At 44.5% G+C, this 19,091-nt stretch overlaps 1 protein-coding gene across 1 annotated transcript; it reads right to left on the bottom strand.

Annotated features, from left to right (window-relative positions):
* Positions 1–330: 330 nt before the first annotated feature.
* On the bottom strand, positions 331–18,813 carry LOC148891963 (uncharacterized). The gene is made up of 5 exons (XM_089007899.1): positions 18,717–18,813; positions 8,568–9,179; positions 6,973–7,303; positions 6,716–6,891; positions 331–894 (listed from the first exon to the last, which is right to left on the bottom strand). The coding sequence occupies exons 2-5, from the start codon at positions 9,176–9,178 to the stop codon at positions 675–677; spliced, it is 1,338 nt and encodes a 445-aa protein (XP_088864025.1). The 5' UTR covers position 9,179; positions 18,717–18,813; the 3' UTR covers positions 331–674.
* Positions 18,814–19,091: the final 278 nt, after the last annotated feature.

The following is a 19,091-nucleotide window of genomic DNA, read 5'->3' as shown; positions in this document are numbered from 1 at the left end:
ACTCATGCTCTCCGGAATTGCAATGTATGCAATTCCGAGCAGGAAATTCCCCCATTGTGGGACTATCAAAGGCTCAGTGTAGACAGGTACAGTGGACACATGTCATCATATTGTTATTATTCATTTTTACTAGTTCCTATTATAGCATTATTAATATGACAAGCAAATTAGTGACAGCTGAGCAACAGACCAGAGTAACCACGGGGAAAGTGAAAGTTAGTGGATGCTAATTTACAACAGACCCTTTTCTTACAGACAGTGTTTTTTGGGTGTTCAATTACCTGACATGTTTTTGCGTATTCTTCCGCCTTCGTCAGAGTGACGTCAGAGACACTCTGACAAAGGCGGAAGTATACGCCGAAACATGTCAGGTAATTGAACACCTAAAAATCACTGCCTGTAAGAAAAGGGTCTGTTGTAAATTAGATACCAAGTAGACAGGATTAATTTAAGATGTTAAGTTAAAAACTTAATTTGTTTAGAATGTAATTTTACATGATTTTTGGTAGTTAATTAATGTAAGCAACAAAAAAGGGAGCCATTTGGGAGCCATAAGAGCCGAGCCAAACGAACTGGCTCTCTGAAAGGAGACGGAATTCCCATCACTACAAGAAAATTCTTTTAACTGAATCATTTGAAATCATGTTCATTTACACCAAATAAGAAGCTATGAGTTAATTTTTGAGCAGCCCTGCTCTCCTTAAAGCTTGGTTGACTTTAGGGATCAGTTTTTGATGGAAGTCCCACAGTCTCAAATCCATATGCAGCTGTTCCAACTTCAAGGAGCCGCGCAGAGAAGCGCGGACATGAATGATCCTGCACACTTCCCGAGGGACTTTGTAGCTTTTTCCAGATTGCTTCAGCACTTCGTGCACCGACGTCTGCTCCACCAACCTGGAAAAGGATAAAACAGATAAAAGATAGAAGATAGAAGAATCGGAGGCTCACAGGGGATCGAGCCTTTTCCATTGCTGATGCCACTCTTCGGAATGACCTGCCGCTGAACATTTGGCTGTCCATCTTTAAAACCTGTCTCAAAACTCATTTGTACTCTTTGGTATTTGACTCAGCATGATTCCGACTTGATCTTGGTTTCACTCTCTGGTGCTGTCTACTAAATTTGTGACTGCACCAACGCACGTTCTCGTTGCGGCAATCCCGCGCGCCGACGGCGGCCGCGGCCCGGCGAGGACTAGAGCCAAGGTGGGTCGGACGCCGCCCCCTGTTCTCGTTGCTGCGGTCCCGCGCGCCTGAACGCTGACACCCGACGCCGGCCTCGGCTCTCGTCCTGGCCGTGGCCGGCGTCGGTGGACACTCCCCCCTCCAGTGCCAATGCTGGCTGGATGACCAAAATTCTCATACGCCGTGCCGGGCTGCTAGCGCATTGCGGTCCCAGGCGTACAATTAAAATTTAAAAAATAGGGTCTGGCGGTCTTGGTCGTAAGTATGGATGGTCGTAATTTGCGCCAGTCGTAAGTCTCATGTTACCTGTTTTGTTCTAAAGAACTTGGTTACCGACAGAATACCTTTCTCTCAACAAAAATGAATGAAAAGTGTGTCTTAGTCCTTTTTCGTGTGTCAATGTCGATAGTAAAGCAATTATTTTTTTCAAATAACACGTGCACATTCATTCACATCACAACTCCCTGCCGTTTTTACACAAGAGGATTGGGGCTAGCAAAGAGAAAAAAAAGAAGTTGGCACGATTGTCAGTTTTATCTCAGCTTCATTGTCTTGGTTTTAGCGGTGTGCATGTCCTTGAGAATAGGTACAGGCGTACCAATGACTTTTTTTCACAGAGCTTGTCTGTTGCAGGCGGTTTTTGTCCTTTTTTTGTCATGACCTCAAACCAGACTATGCGTGAGGAAAACAGGAATGATTTGATCGTAATAATAATAATACATTGTAGCAGTAGGAAAGGAGTACACACGCCTGACTGTTGACACGTCTCTATTTCAACTGCAAACAAGTGGATCTAAACAAGTATCAGAAATTGCGGCAAAACATAAACTCTGCTGTATATCTGCTGGGTGAGTGGCATGGTCATAGTGCCCACCACAAAGCTCCCACTGAACACCGAGAAGAACAATCAATCTGAAAATGCCTCCGGCCATCTAGTGATCCGATCGACCATAGTGAGGAGATGTGTGCAACCCTGCAAAGGGGGAAGTGCCTGGCCAGATCAACATGGACTTGGTCAAATCTCCTGGTGGGAATCGGAAAAGTTTCAATGTTCACCCGAGTGTACCTGTGAACTTTGGCGCACTGCCATGCCACGTATACAGCTGCTCACATGCTGACGTCCCTTCATAAACTAGGACAGACAGTCCGGGCCTGGGTGTGAGAGGCAATGAATTGAATTCAAAATTCAGTGACGCCACTCCAGCGGAACCACAGGATGAGAGCGACCCATACACACATCGCAGAGGAGAGCGGGACCCCCTTCACCCATTGCTACCTCCTCAAGTTTTGGGGCCTAGCCTGCCGCCTTGAGTTTGTGGATGTCCGGATCCTCAGATTGGGCAGTGGCTATTTCTGAAAAATCAACCCAAAGCTGGACTCAACATACGATTGCACGTGACAGGCAATCAGCCACATGCCGAATGTCCGTTTTCTAACTCCCAAATGGCCGCGAAGGGCCGTTGCTGTTGGGCCGACCACGGTTCATTCACCTTCGACATAGTGAATGTAAGAAGCCTATGATCCACATAGGAGGTGAAGCGGTGCCCTTTGCGGAGGAAACAAAAATGGTGCGTCTCAAGATAGAGTGCCAACAACTCTGTCGAAAACACTATACTTGCATGGAAAAGAGGCGAAAGAGATGGCGGCAATCAAACGACGGTTAGCAACGTCACCAAGCAGTCCATGTGTCTGCGCCGTTGATCGGAACTGTTATTGAGGCTACAATGAAGTTACATTCGAAATCTCGTCCATGGAAACATACAATCACCGACCTGGAACCAAAGTTGATGATGGACGAGTGCCGTTAATTTCACCCGCCTTGTCCTCTGCTATAAGTGTCAGTAGGCTGACCTGATCCGCCGTGATCCGCTGTTCATCACAGACGAGGAGTCTGTGATAAAAAGCAGCTCGCTTTGGTCGCCGGTGCGCACGGCTGCTAGTGGACGCCAGCGCTGGAATTTCCCGGAGCCTTGTAGGTGCAGGAGAATATGCAATGGCTAGACTTGGTGCCAAACCGCTGGTGGAAAAACCAGATGGCCTTCTCACGACGCTTATGTGTGACCACTACGGTTGGATCAACGCTTAAGGCCACCTCACAGAGAGGTTCGACCGTCACGCTTTGCACAACGAACCACTGTGTAGCCAGTAGCACTCGATCCGTTTCTACCGCCAAACCTCGATAGTCACCGGTGGCATGGCGAGTTGGCTAACACAGAGCGCACTGAGGGTGGTGGTAGCTGGTGAGTGAAAATGTGCCTTCATCTGAGGCTAACAGCGACAGCATTTTGTCCATGACATCCATTGCCGTGCCATAGCCTCGTCCGGGAAGGGTAAGGAGCCTGTCCACTCTCTCCGAGTCCAATAAAGTGAAGCTCCTGAGCAGAAGCTGTTTGAGTCCTTCGTATTTCCCGCTTTGTGGAAGTGCGCGCAAAAGCTGCATTACACGATGTCCAAACAGTACCTCGACTCATCCGTCGTGATTCCTCGTAGGTGGAAAAGTGCTTCCACATGCTGAAACCACGAAGTCGGATTGCTCTGCCAGCAATCGGGAAGCCTCATTGCAGAGGCGGCGGCTGCAAGTTGGGGAAGTCGGGATGTTTTGTGTATTTTGGTCCCCAAAACCTATGGATTCATTTCTGATCATCTCCATTTTTTGTTACTTTTTTGTGACTCATGTGAAGTTGGAGAGCTTCACATGAGTAAGAACAAAATAGGGGGAATTGCTGTGTTTGTGAACGACAAATTGTGCAATCATGGAGACATCACGATCAAAGAGAAACTCTGCACTCAGAACATTGAACATTTTTCGACATACCTGCAAAAATGTTCGTATGTAGGGTTGTTCGTAACTTCAATGTTCTTAAATTGGGGAGCGTATGTACTTAATTACCTTCTACAGTGAGACCTCAACTTACGAACTTAATTGGTTCCCAGACAGAGTGTGTAAGGCGAAAAGTGTGTATCTAAAAAAAAAACTGCCCATAGGAAACCATTAAAATGGGAATAATCCGTTCCCGGGTTTCCATAAAATATACTTTTCAACTAAATAAGCCTTAAAACTACACACAACATACCTTAGTCTATGTATAATAAATGTGCTATTGTGTTGTAATGAAAGAAATACACTGCATTGTATCATAAAGTCACTTTATTTACATTTGTGATGGTCATTTATGGCTTGATAGAATGGCGTTGGAGGTCGAAGGTCAAAGGGAATTGCTGTTTGGAAAGCGAGGCGCATTACATGACGACTGTAATTAAAGAAATAAACTGTGCTATAAAATAAAGTTTTATTTACCTTTTTGATGGCCGTTGATGGCTTATGAAAGGAGAGTCACTTTCCATAAGGACTGTTGGTAACTTAACCTCTGGTGCTGTTCGGTCGTGTGCTTCCGCCGAAGATTACTCCGCCAGGCGTGGTGGGTGTGTATTATGAAAATAGTGCTTATTATAAGGTTTAATTTTCATAAATTTGACGTTTGTAAGACAAAAAGTTTGTAAGTTGAGGTGTTTGTAAGTTGAGGTCTCACTGTACTTCTTTTACTTTCGGCTTTTCCCTTCAAGGGTCGCCACAGCGAATCAGTGTCCTCCATCTAATCCGTGCATCCTCTTCTTTCACACCAGCTACTTTCAGGTTCTCTTTGACAACATCCATAAACCTCCTCTTTGGTTTTCCTCTCGGTCTCCTGCCTAGCAGTTCAAGGCTCAGCATCCTTCTCCCGATATAGTCGCTCTCCGTCCTCTGGACATGTCCAAACCATCTCAGTCTGGCCTCTCTGACTTTCTCTCCAAAGCCTCTTATAAGAGTTGTCCCTCTGATATACTCATTCCTGATTCTATCCAACCTGGTCCCTCCCAAAGAAAACCTCAACATCTTCATCTCTGCTTCCTGTCTTTTCTTCAGTGGCACTGTCTCCAGTCCAAACATCATGGCTGTTCTCACCACCGTTTTATACACCTTTCCTCTCATCCTAGCTGAAACTCCTCTATCACACATCACACCTGACATTTTTCTCCAGTCGCTCCAGCCTGCCTGGACACGCTTCTTCACCTCTTTTCCACACTCTCCATTGCTCTGGACAGTTGACCCCAAGTACTTAAAATCCTCCACCTTCTTTATCTCTTTTCCCTGTCGCATCACTCTTGTACTTGGGTCCCTCTCATTCACACACATATATTCCGTCTTGCTGCGACTGACCTTCATTCCTCTCCTTTCCAGGGCAAACCGCCACATCTCTAATTTCTCCGACACTTGTTCCTTGCTGTCGCTACAGATCACAACGTCATCGGCAAACATCATCGTCCAATGGAGATTCTTGTCTAACGTCGTCTGTCTATTATCACCATAGATAATAATAAGAATGGGCTCAGAGCTGACCCCTGGTGAAGTCCCACCTCCACCTTCAATTCCTGTGTTACACTGAAAGCACACTTGACAGATTTCCTACAGTCATCATACATGTCTTGCACCTCTCCAACATACTTTTCTGTCACTCCAGACTTCCTCATGCAATAATATGACAGCTCTTCTCTGGGCACCCTCTCATACGCTTTCTCTAGATCGAAAAAGAAACCATACAGTTCCCTCTTACTTCTCTGTACATCTCTATCAGCATCCTTAAAGCAAACATCGCATTAGTCATACTATTTTTTTGGCATGAAACCATACTGTTTTTAAAAATGCTGACTCTGCTCTACGTCTAGCTTCAACTACTCTTTCCCATAATTCCATTGTATGGCTCATCAACAACTGTTAAAGTGCTTTACATAAAACAATAATACAATAACTATTCCCATGAACATCCCTGATCACTTGTATATCAGAGATATCATGATCACAGCATGGGATATGTCTGCTGTAAGCTAAGTTTGAATATAATAATTATCTACGTAACTTAGATCCAATGGCCGGCCGTGCATGTCACTCCGAGGCCTTCAGTCGTGCTACGTCTGATTCAATCCACAGCTGCCACTGTGCAAAAGTGTAATGTGATTTACTACACATCCTGTACTGTACTTTACTAGAGGGTACAGTTATCCAGGAATTAACTTGGGAAGAAAGAAATATTAAATGATTTTTAGGCCAGCAGAGAAGGTTTTGCCCGCCTTGATGGTCCGCCACTGCTTTGATCACGGACGTGTGTGCGCGCGTGTGCGTATGTGTGTGTGTGTTCGTGAAAAACACAGGCCCTATGCCCTCTCGCTCTCTCTTTCTCACTCAACAGGTATGAAAAGCAAGCTTTCCTGTATTGAATACAATAGAGTGATGAAATATCTACTATACACTGCTCTGATGTATTTGTGTTTGTGTACTGTCATACAGTACCTACATTTTTGAAATAATCTTTAATTTTTAATCACACAATATTTATTACATAGTCCTCACAAGAAATACACGATTAAAAAGCTAAACCGAATAAAAACTGAACTAAAAGGATGGATTTTCAGGAGAAAAAAAAGATTTGTAAGGTGAAATGAAACCAATTTAATGAAAATTCCCAACTATTATAAACTTGACTTAAATGTGGTGTACCTTGGCCGAATGATCATCTTGTATGGGTGATAAATAGAATAGTCTGGTTCCTCTCTGTATACATGTTGCAGGATATTTAACCCTGGCACGTCTTTCCACTGGGGTAGTTGGAACTTGCCACTGGGCTCCACGTGCGTCTTCGGAAATATATGGTTTTCAATGCGGAACTCGCTGGTCTGTAGGTTGCACAAAATCAAGGATGAGTTAGTACATGTACATCAATGCCAACCTGAGGCGAGAATAAAAAAAAACTGTACGTCCGGATGCTTTTGTTGGAGATCACTCATCAGTGACGGCAAGTCATCATGCTGGTAGGGCATGATGATCTCATCCAAGTCATTGAGAAGAATGTAGCGTGACTGCTGCATGGACCTGTAGATGCAGTCGTTCAATGTGGTCAGCTGACCATAATAGTGCAGGTCGCCACCGCTCTCGGAGAAAAGCCAGCCACTAGAGGGTGTCAGATGCCAGTTTATGGGCCAAGGGACAATCTCCAGGAAGCCTTCCTGGCTGTAGCTATGTAATAAGCGGTCAAGCTCCGGGCCACTACTGATGTTGTAGATCACCACGTTGTTCACGCCAAGCAACCTGCGGGAGTAGGTGGCTCCGGTTACACAGTTGCGACAATCTAATTAAGACTTGTGTGGCAGTACGAAAGTTGACCCCAAGATTGAATGGTCTTGACCAACTTCAGAGTAATTTGAGGATGTGGTACTGAGTTGACCCCAACCCTTAAATGCCCTTCTTTCATTCCCAAAATGTGACTCAAAGTGGAGTCCAAAAATCCACTTGGATGGAGTTTTGTCAGTTTTAGTATTTTGCAAGCCTTTGCACAGGTAGAATTGTGCGTGTGCACTATTGTGTCTCTTTGTAGAATGGGACTGAGCTGAGTCACAGCCAATCTTAGTCGGAATGTATCACTAAGCAGACTTGTGCCGCTTTTCCATGAGACTCACACAACCACGCACACTGAGCTCACTTTTATTCATTTGGCCAGCCCTGCTCGTTATCTGCACTCTGCGACATGCGATGCCTGTCAGCGGCTTCTCAAAGTAGCAATTTAGCCACTTAGCAGTTTTTTTTGACAACGATACTAGTGCAGCGTGTTCTACCGGAAACAAATTCCTTGTGTGTTCTACATACTTGGCAATAAAGATGATTCTGATTCTGATTCTGATTTATGAGGTGGGAGCCACAATTGTGCCAGGGAATTGGAGACACTCCACATAGGCAGTCTCATTTAAGTGAAAGGGACGTCGTGTGTGAAAGGAGCCACTTCTTCCCAACTCCCGCACAAAAAAATGAAAGTGCTCGCCCGGTGGCGATTCTGAGAATGTGGGCTTGTGTGAAGTCTGCAGGAGCGGGCAGCATTTTGTAATTTCGGAAAGTGAGGACCCAGTTATTTTCTTGGATTGGCTGAGCTATTGCTGGGGAGGAAGGAGGATGCTCAGAGATGGGTGGATGGAGAAAGACACCTCTTTGAAGCTGTTTTTGGTGATGGATTCACATTTTAATATGGCAACAAGCTTCAAAAACTTTGATCAAACATGATTTGGCCCATTTCATGTTTTTGGAGTGAATCAAGTTGAAATGATAGAATTGGTGTATAATTTTATAATATCAGTTTTTTTTTATTCTATCATAATTTTACCGAGTCTTATCATAGTTTCAGAAACCTGTATGATAGTGCAATGCAACTTATTGTATCATAATGGAGTGAACTGCATTAACATTGTCATTCATTGTCCTTTAGTTAATCACATCACGTTGTAAAAGTATTACATGCTCTGATATCATTTTGGAGGGAACCCAAACCTCCCAAACCCAAGAACCCCAAGTGAAATATGCTGACCTGTACATCTCCAGGGTCTGCGCTACTTGTAGGACATTATTGAGTTTTCCAAACAGGACAGAAATGCACACTGTCAAGTTGAATGGGAGCCTTCGTTCTTCCTGTTCTGCCTCATTCAGGTTCCTTACAGGCAGCCACACCAGGTTTTCTGTGGTGGCACGCAGTCGGGATGTCACCAGGGCGACATGATACCCTTTACATCCAGCCGGAGTCTGACACAGGACATCAGTGGTTACATAAGGGTAGCCAAAGTTGTCGGAATGCAGTAGAACTGTCGCTGGACCCCCACTGGACAAGGAGCCTTGGCAGCAGAAGACGCAATGCAGCTCCTGCGCCGAGTACCTCTGGAAGATGCCAATAATGCGTATGTCCTTGCCGGGCACCCTACGGTCCATGTAGGCTGACACCAGTAGGTGCTTGGTGCCGGGCAGATGGGTGATGGTTTCCTTACTTGTCTGCCCAGGACACACGCTGGGAAGCCCCATGAACACTGTGATTCCCATCCTGCTCGACCAGAAGAAAAAGATGACAACCAAAGTGGCCAGGGCGAAGAGACACAATTTTCTTTTGAAGGCGTTCGCATTTTTCATCCAATTCCACCATGGACACATCCTAAGGGTAGGAACATTTTCGGAAGAATTTAGACTTGATTGTCCCATGGTCCAATCATCACACAGGAGACATTTGGTAAAGATTTGACTATGCAGAGTTGACCTTTCCACATCCCTCACGAACCCCCCCCCCCCCCCCACACACACACACACACACTCACACACGCACACACACACATGCACCCGGGCACATGCACTTACGCAGATATGGGCGCCCAACTATGCGCACACACACATTAGCACGCATACACGTCAACAAGAGTGCTCTACCACACATGCGTGTGCAAATGTACACACGCGCGAATGCACGGCGAGATGCACGACGGCAGAACATCACCAGACATGGAGGAAACTGAAACACTGTGTTTTACCCCGCCTCTCACCTCCTCGCGATTGACTTAGGATCAGTCCGCTCCCCTATTGCCTTACAATAAGAGGTATCAGTGCTTAGTGCTTAGCACAATTGTTTGCTCGTGTGCGGTGATTCAAGTGTGATCTGACTGGCAGCCTTCTAAGTCAATCAAATAAATGTCCTGTTAGGGAGACAGCATAAATTTTGCTGCACATCGTGTGAATGCCATTATTTAAATGTCAGCGTTATGGTGGAAGTGTTTTCAACATGTGAAAGCCCAGGAACCACATACTGCTCGAGAGCCGCAGGTTTGCTACCTCTGCTCTAGCCCAACCAGCGATGTGATTTGTGGACTAGCAGGATGTGAACCTTGCCAACCTGTATTGTATATATACAGTGACGAAAATAAGTATTTTAACACACAGCTATTTTGCTATTTCTCCCACTTAGAAATCATGGAGGGTTCTTCAATTTTCATTGTAGGCGAATGTCCACTGTGAAAGAGATCAACTAAAAAGAAACATCCAGAAATCACAATGCACGATTTTTTAACAATTTATTTGTGTGATATAACAGCAAATAAGTATTTGAACACCTGAGAAAATGAATGATAATGTTTGGTACAGTCGCCTTTGTTTGCTATTACAGAGGCCAAACGTTTCCTGTACTTTTTCACCAGGTTTGCACACACTGCAGGAGGGATCTTGGCCCACTCCTCCCACACAGATCTTCTCCAGATCAGTCAGGTTTCTGTGCTGTCGCTGAGAAACACGGAATTTGACCTCCCTTCAAAGATTTTCGATTGGGTTCAGGTCTGGAGACTGGCTGGGCCAAGCTAGAACTCGCTCCAACGAGTCAGCTGCTCTCTGCCTTGTTCGGAACGTGACAGATCTAAACAAGAAGTGCAATCTTGAGTCTTTATTCTGCATTGCATTACCGTTGCTGTAGCGGTGGCAGCCGTAGAATTAAAAAAAAAATGTGTTGCGGTCGTGGTCGTAAGTACGGGTGGTCGTAAATCACACCGGTCGTAAATCAGATGTTACCTGTATACTGTTCGCTATATGAACACATTCTAACATCTGTTGTCTTTTTAATCTAATTATCAATATCACTTGTATATGCTAACTTTTGGTTTGATTGTAAGCTCCCACTTGTAGATAGTTTGGATCTTATAGATACTTTTAAACAATATTATCATTAGCTGATAGCCTTGTTTGAAATGATGTCACACCTTCGAATGTATACACCGAGAGGCGCTCTCTTTCTCTCTTTGTCCCTTTTTTGGCGCCTTGCACCTCTTCTCTTTATCTTTACCGCTGCCCTTCGGGGTCAGCAGTCACATTTTCCGTCCTGTCCTAAAGATTAACGAATCTTTTTTTTCCACTTTTGATTCCTGCTTCATTAATAAATTTCCTAACGTTTGGTGTTGTTAACCCTGGCCGACGCTTCAGTGGGAAGGGTTTACGCCTTGCCAAGTGGACGACGGACTGTCGGCACTCGTGCGAGCCTCTTCACGCTGCTCGCTCAGATGACTTCTTGACCCAGTTTTGAATCCAGGTGGGCGGTGGTCGGGTTTAATGGTTTCCTATGGAATATTAATGTTTGGAATACACACTTTTCGCTTTACACACACTTTCTGAGAACCATTTAAAGTCGTAAGCCAAGGTTTCACTGTAGTCGGATGGTGACTAAGAGGAGCAAGGTAGTCCAAACTGAAGGGGACTCACGCCCTGAAGGAACAATAGCAGACATTGAAAACAGCTATTAGTACCTCGGTATAACCCAAGCCAATCGCAACCTCAAACTAGGAACAAGGAAAGCGGCTACGACCCAATACCTGCAGCGGGTGAGGCAAGTCCTAAACCAGCTCAATGGCAAGAAAAATACATGGGCAATAAACAGCTATGTCCTGCCAGTGATCAGATACCATGCAGGAATAATAAGGTGACTAAAGGAAGAGATTCAGACCACGGACATTAAGACCCGAAAGCTCCTCACCATGCATGGAGGGTTCCATTCCAAATGAGGCACCCTGAGACTGTACGCAAGCCGTAAGGAAGGAGGCCGGGGACTAGTGAGTGTGAGAGACACTGTCCATGATGAAACATCCAAGCTCCATGAATACATCAAAGAGAAGGCTCCAACGGATGATGTACTCAGAGAATGTCTCAGACATGGGGAACAGAGGTGCTGGAAGAGGGACCATCATGGGAGGAAAAGCCCCTACATGGGATGTACCACCGAACCATAACTGCAGTGGCTGATCTCAAGAAGTCCTATCAGTGGCGAGAGAGGGCTGGCCTAAAGGACAGCACAGAGGCACTCATCCTGGCTGCTAAAGAGCAGGCCCGAAACACCAGAGCCATAGAGGCACGGCTATACCACGCCAGGCCAACCAAGGTGTAGGTTGTGCAGAGAGGCACCTGAGACAATCCAACACATAACTGCAGGGTGTAAGATGCTGGCATGGAAAGCCTACATGGAACGCCATAACCAGGTGGCTGGCATAGTCTACCGAAATATCTGTGCGGAGTATGGACTGGAAACCCCATGGTTAAAATGGGAAACATCTCTCAAGGGGGTACAGAATGACCAAGCAAACATCCTGTGGGACTTCCAGATACAGACTGACAAGATGGTAATGGCCACCCAACCAGATATCGTGGTCGGAGATAAAGGGCATAGCAAACCAAGATGGCGCCCGAGTAGGCAGCTGTCAGCAAGTGCTCCCATGAGCCCTGCTTTTTTTGTTGTTTTTGTCTTGTTTTTGTGTTTTATTTTGTCACTTTGTGTTGTGCATCATGTGGAACGGATACAGATTGTCGTCGAATGAGTGGTTGCTAGCTTTTAGGTGCAAATGTACTGCCGATTGAGGCCCACTAGTATTATCCCTGCCATGTTGATAAAGTCTTTTTTTGAGAATTTGTTGAGTCTCCCCAATGTACTGCTCTTTACAATTTTCATTCTTACAATGTATCGAATAAACTACATTACTTTGTTTTTCATTTGGAAGCCTATCTTTTGGATGCACTACTTTTTGCCTTAACATGTTTATCGGTTTGAAATAAGTAGGAATTTTATGTTGCCAAAGGACTCTTTGTAGTTTTTTAGAAACTCCTGCAATGTAAGATACTGCTACTCCTCTCCTTTTTGTATCTTGAGAACTTTTGGTTTCATTCCCTATTCTTTATTTCTGACATTTGTTGAATGACCACTGAGGGTACCCAGAGTTAGTGAGTGCTCTCCTGGTATGTTTTGACTCCTTTTCTCTACCTTCAATGCTTGTTGGTATTAGTTTAGCAAGCACCCCTGGAACACGGATACTTAGCCGATAAAATGCAATAAAATTATACTAGGAAAATACTAAATTTGCGAATTAGAAGACTTAACATAGAGATAAAAAACAAACAGTCAGAAATAGAAACAAAATCTATCAGGAAGTGTGTGAATTTACTAAATCCGGATACATGAGGCACCACAGCAAAACCAAAGAGAGACAAAAGGGTAAATTTCAAAAATTACTTTTACTGAAACAATCTCAGCTACTGGTAAACATGTGAAAAATTAGGAATGAGCAGATTTCAAGGGAGAATTGGATCAAAAGTTTGTCAGACAGAGATCTCTCAGAGACAGAAAAGGCTGTACTGACCAAAGGTTTAAATTTCTCAGTAACTCCTAAAACAATACCTACAATAGATTACATCACAGCTACTGAATCGGCTATTAAAAATAACAAACATTCGTATGCAGAGGCAGATGATCTACGCATTAAAATATCAGCCCTTCTCAGTAGTGCCAAACTACCTCCGTCCAACATAACATTAGAAGAGAGAAAGGCCTTAACTACTCTACAAAAAGACCAAAATATTACTATTTTGCCAGTGGACAAGGGCAGATGCACAGTGCTTCTCAACACATTGGATTATGAAGACAAAATAAATAGGTTAATCAGTGATTCTAACACTTATGAGCAACTAAAAAGGGACCCTTCCAATAGATACAAGAAAGAAATTATAGACTGTCTCCGAAAGTTAGAGAAAGGAAAACATATAGACAAACATATGTATTTTAGATTATACCCGGGAGAGGCCACGCCATGTATCTGTGGCCTGCCAAAAATACATAAAGAAGGGCTCCCCCCAGACCCATTGTTTGTAGCATTGACTCCTCTACATACAATGTGGCCAAATATTTAAAAACGATCTTAGCTCCGTTGGTTGGTAACACAGAATATCACGTAGAGAACACCACAGGGTTTGTAGAGAGGATCAAAGACCTTATATTGGAACCCGAGGAAACTTTGGCATCTTACGATGTGACTTCTCTCTTTACATCTGTCCCAACCCCAGCAGCAGTCTCAGTGGTGAGGACGAGACTGCTGGCGGACGTTTCTCTGCATGAAAGAACCAAACTTAAACCGGATCACATTTGCCAATTAATGGATATCTGCCTTAATACTACGTAATTTCAATTTAGGGAGAAATTTTACAAACAAATTTATGGTTGTGCTATGGGCTCACCAGTTTCACCCATAGTGGATAATCTGTACATGGAAGAGATGGAGAAACAGGCCCCCACATCCTTCCCAGGGACAAAACCTAGACACTGGTTTAGATATGTGGACGATACTTTTGTCATAATTAAGAAACAAGAAATTCAATCCTTCACAGATCACCTCAACTCTGTAGACTTCAACATTAAATTTACTCGTGAGGACATTCAAGAGAACCAACTAGCCTTCTTGGATTGTAAAGTAATTTTAAAAGAGGACAGAGCGCTAAAAACATAAGTCTTTAGGAAGGCTACGCACCCTGACCAATACTTACTTTTTGATTCTAACCACCCTTTACAACACAAACTAGGAGTTATCAGATCCCTCCAGCATAGGGCTAAACTGTGTCAGCTCCTTAGTCACCTTTTACAGCCTCTAACAAATACCAGTGACATTTTACAGCCCTGTGGAATGGGGAGGGGACAAGGCCTCATCAAGGGTCAACAGATATCTTCTGTTCGAGTAAAATATCACTTGTTGGTTAAAAGAAAAAAAAAACTATTTGTCCATTTGACCCTTATAACCCATTGCCCTCAAATGATATTTTCTGCAAACCCCATCTCACCTTTTACTATTGACTGACAGTTGAACACGACCACTGACAGGTTTACTGTATGAAATCGAACTCAGTTCAATATGGCAGCCCTGAATAAGTCCATAAATGTATTAAGGTTCTTTGTGTGTGTGTGTGTGTGTGTGTGTGTGTGTGTGTGTGTGTGTGTGTGTGTGTGTGTGTGTGTGTGCGTGTGTGCCTCGACTGGGATCACCACCTTATCGTGGTGAGGCACTTTGCGCGTCTCCATGACCCCGAGAGCTATGTCGGCTGGAGTCTTGTACTCCTGGCAGGGTCACCCAAGCCGAACAGGTCGGAGGGTAGAGGCCAGACAAAGAGTGATCCCAAATCCGCACCCGGAGGTAGGCGTAGGCGGAGTCCAACAGATCGGACCACCGGCAGCCCCTTGCAACCGCACTCACCTGAAGGTCGTCTTGAGTCCTCACTCTTGCCACTGGAATACAGCGGGTGCGGCCAAGTATGTGGGGGAAGGAATTGCGCGCCCCATCCCTCACACTAAATCCACTAGTAGCACAGGTTCCAGCTTCCACCATATAAGTCCACTGGCGACAGGATAAAGTGACGGGGCAGGTCATGGATGTGACTGGAAGCTTCTAGCTTGATTCCTACACAGGAGCGGTACAGGATTGATGGTCGTTGCGAAGATGGGATGGAGCAACATTATCCTTCGGCAGCATCCTGTGCGTCTGAGCAGCCCTATTCAGGGTCCGCACTGCTCACCCCTTATAGGGGAAGGGTCTAGAAAAGGTGACCTAAACATTGCTTGTTCCACCAAACCTGGGTGGCCCACCGCAGCCACCAAGGCATCCCCCCTCTGCGGTCGAAAACAAAATATAAATAAATTAATGACTATGAACCTGGCTTCCTGGAATGTTCGCACCCTCCTCGATGCTCGAGACGGGATGGAGAGACCTCGAACACGAACTGCCCTCATCGCACATGAGCTCAGGAGGTACAACATCGATATTGGCACACTCAGTGAGACTCGGTTCTCAGGCGAGGATTCACTCACAGAAGTTGGTGAGGGCTACACCTTCTTCTGGAAAGGTCTCCCAGAGAATGAGCGAAGACTCCATGGAGTTGGCTTTGCTGTGAAAAGCAGCTTACTCAGTAACATCCCTGAGTCCCCCCAAGGCATCAGTGAACGGCTTATGACCTGGCGTATTCCCCTGGTAAAAGGTCGCTTCGCAACTTTAATCAGCGCCTATGCTCCCACCTTGGATGCTGACGATAAAACCAAAGATGCCTTCTACGAGTCCCTGGATTGGATTGGATTGGATTGGATATGCCTTTATTAGTCTCACAGTGGAGAAATTTACATTTCACAGCAGCAAAGTGATGAAAGGAATGAAAGTAGAAAAACAAAATACATGAGCTGCTGGAAAGGCAGCCACTCTCGCGGCGCCATCTTGAAGTCAAAATAACAAAAAAAAAAACTAAATAACAAATATGACAGCATAGAGAGAGCATATGGATGCTACCATATCCAAAATCCCTGCCTCTGATAAACTTGTTCTGATGGGTGACTTCAATGCCCGAGTAGGTACTGATGCCAGGCTCTGGAAACAAGTAATCGGAAGACACGGGACGGGGAAAATAAACAGCAATGGCCTCCGACTCCTCACTCTGTGCTCTGAGCATCAGTTGATTGTAACTAACACCATCTTTCAACTGAAAAAGAAATACATCACACCATGGATGCACCCCAGGTCCAAACATTGGTACTTACTGGACTACATCATCACAAGGCAACGAGACCAAAATGACGTCTGCATCACACGGGCCATGCGTGGGGCTGAATGCTGGACTGATCATCGACTGATCAAGTCCAGGCTCAAGCTGAGAATTCGACCTCCTCACAAGAAACAGCAACCCCAAAGGCGTCTTAACACCAGGGCCCTGGAGTCCCCAGAGTGTGCAGCCAGCTACCGCAACAAGCTGGCAGAGGGACTTGCCAGCCTGGACAAGGACACCAGTAACGGTGACCCTGATATTGAAAGCAGGTGGAAAAAATTGAGGACAACAATTCATCAAGCTGCCTCTGAGACCATCGGCTTCACTCAGAAACGTCATCAAGACTGGTTCGATAACAGCTCAGCTGCCATACAGGAGCTTCTGGAAGCCAAGCGCAAAGCCCATACCACACTTCTCTCCAACCCTCATTCTCCACTTCTGCTCTCTCACTACAAGGCCATCCGTGGTGAAACACAGAAAGAGCTGAGGATGATGGAGAACAAGTGGTGGCTCAGCAAGGCCCAAGAAATCCAGAGGCATGCAGACAACAACAACACACACGCCTTCTATGATGCTGTAAAATCCCTGCACCAAATTATTGAAATAATTGGATGTTTTGTCACAACTGTATACAATTGCTTACTTGCAAAAGGCCCCTTTTTTTCCAGCTCAAATTATGTATCTTTATCATCGCATCGTATTATACTTCATCAACGGCCCGGTTTTGAAAAAGTATCAAATACATTTAAAACATACAGATACCAGATATTCTGTCAACTACAATGAATCAAAATTGATATGTTATTTTTTTTTTCATTAACCATTTTTCTTCTGCTGTTTCTATTCCATAGTAAGGTTTTTTTTTCCAACAGCCTCAGAAGTGAATAGCCTGTAGCCCAGACATGTCCAGCTCCAGACCTGATGGAAGAGGATGGTTAAATTATCAGGGAGCCAGGTGTAGAACAGAAAGTTGGTTTAATCTTGGAGAGAGCGGAGGCATCGCGGTGTGGGCTTAAGGAGAGAGCATGGCGATAGAGAGAGAACTAGAAGGGAGAGCAATTTATACGGCGCGCAGTGTGTGACGCGAAAGGATGTGACGTAATGTAAATGCGACATCATGTAAGGGAAGGCAGGATATGGTGTATCAGGAAGTTCAAAATGTAAACAAAGGTTACAGAGCGATGTTTAGAGATGTTTGTATGGCGAATTACCCCAACAGTCATTTTTTTACCAAAGTGAAGATTAGAAATTCTGTTTGATTTATTCTTGAATTTATAATTCTTCTGTGGTGGTTACGTGTACATTAGTACATCTTTGAAAGACTCGCTGAATGAAATGGCTGTCACATTTATTGCGTTAAAACATGACAAATGATCAAACAGAATAATGCTCGTATTTATGCATACATAGTGTTTAAAGATTTTGTAATTACTTTTCAGGTACTTCTTTTAACGCAAAGTTGATATGTGTTTCACTTTTCAGAACATCTGAAAGATATCTTATATTTTAATCGTATATATAGACATATCTGTTTCTGTCATTCTTTTGCAATAAACTTCTTTTCCTTTCGGCTTTTCCTTTCAGGGGTCGCCACAGCGAATCAATGTCCTCAATCTAAGCCGGTTTTGTGCATTCTCTTGTCTCACACCAGCTACCTTCATGTCCTCTTTGACCACATCCATAAACCTCCTCTTCGGTCTTCCTCTCGGTCTCCTGCCTGGCAGTTCAAGGCTCAGCATCCTTCTCCCGATACAGTCACTCTCTCTCTCCTCTGTACATGTCCAAACCATCTCAGTCTGGCCTCTCTGACTTTCTCTGCAAAGCCTCTAATATGAGTTGTCCCTCTAATGTACTCATTCCTGATCCTATCCAACCTGGTCACTCCCAAACAAAACCTCAACATCTTCAGCTCTGCTACCTCCAGCTCTGCTTACTGTCTTTTCTTCAGTGGCACTGTCTCCAGTCCAAACATCATGGCTGGTCTCACCACCGTTTTATACACTTTTCCTTTCATCCTAGCTGAAACCCTTCTATCACACATCACACCTGACATTTTTCTCCAGCCGCTCCAGCCTGCCTGGACACGCTTCTTCACCGCTTTTCCACACTCTTTTCCACAGGGATAATGTTCAAACGGTCAAGAGCGGTTGAATGTGGCCATTTGGTTGCTAACAAAATGGGAGGCGGACATACAGATGCAAAGATGTTGCTTCGTTCCTGCCATTTCTCAATGCAAACAAAAACCTGAAGCACTCTCCCAACTCATTCTGTTTGACCTCGAAAGCTCTTTTTTTAAACACACAAAACCATCATGAATTTCACTCACCACAGAAATGAAGCAGAACTTTCTCTGTTTGGCTTCCAAAGATATAAAGTTGTGCTCTTTAGTAAATTGACAGGCTTACCTTGTGGTCGTTCATCGATTTGAGTACCTGTTCAACTTTGAAGTGTTGCTCAAAGCATGGTGATGATTAACGAAAGCGAACCAGGAAGTTGCAACGGCAACAATCTTTCAAGGAGCAAACTGACACTGTTGTGCAACATTATATAGTATTGTACAGTCAAAACCAACTAACTTCTGAGTCTTTGAAGGAAATACGTGACAAGAAAAAATAAGAGAATAGGAAAATGAAACAGATGTTCCCATAACAGTGAACATGTCAGGCAATTTGAAATTAAAAATTGAATGGTAGAGCCATAA

This window comes from Hippocampus bargibanti, linkage group LG11, assembly GCF_051943395.1.
Source record: "Hippocampus bargibanti isolate YZ-2025 linkage group LG11, ASM5194339v1, whole genome shotgun sequence".
Taxonomy (NCBI): domain Eukaryota; kingdom Metazoa; phylum Chordata; class Actinopteri; order Syngnathiformes; family Syngnathidae; genus Hippocampus; species Hippocampus bargibanti.
This window is presented reverse-complemented; position numbering and strand designations above follow the sequence as displayed.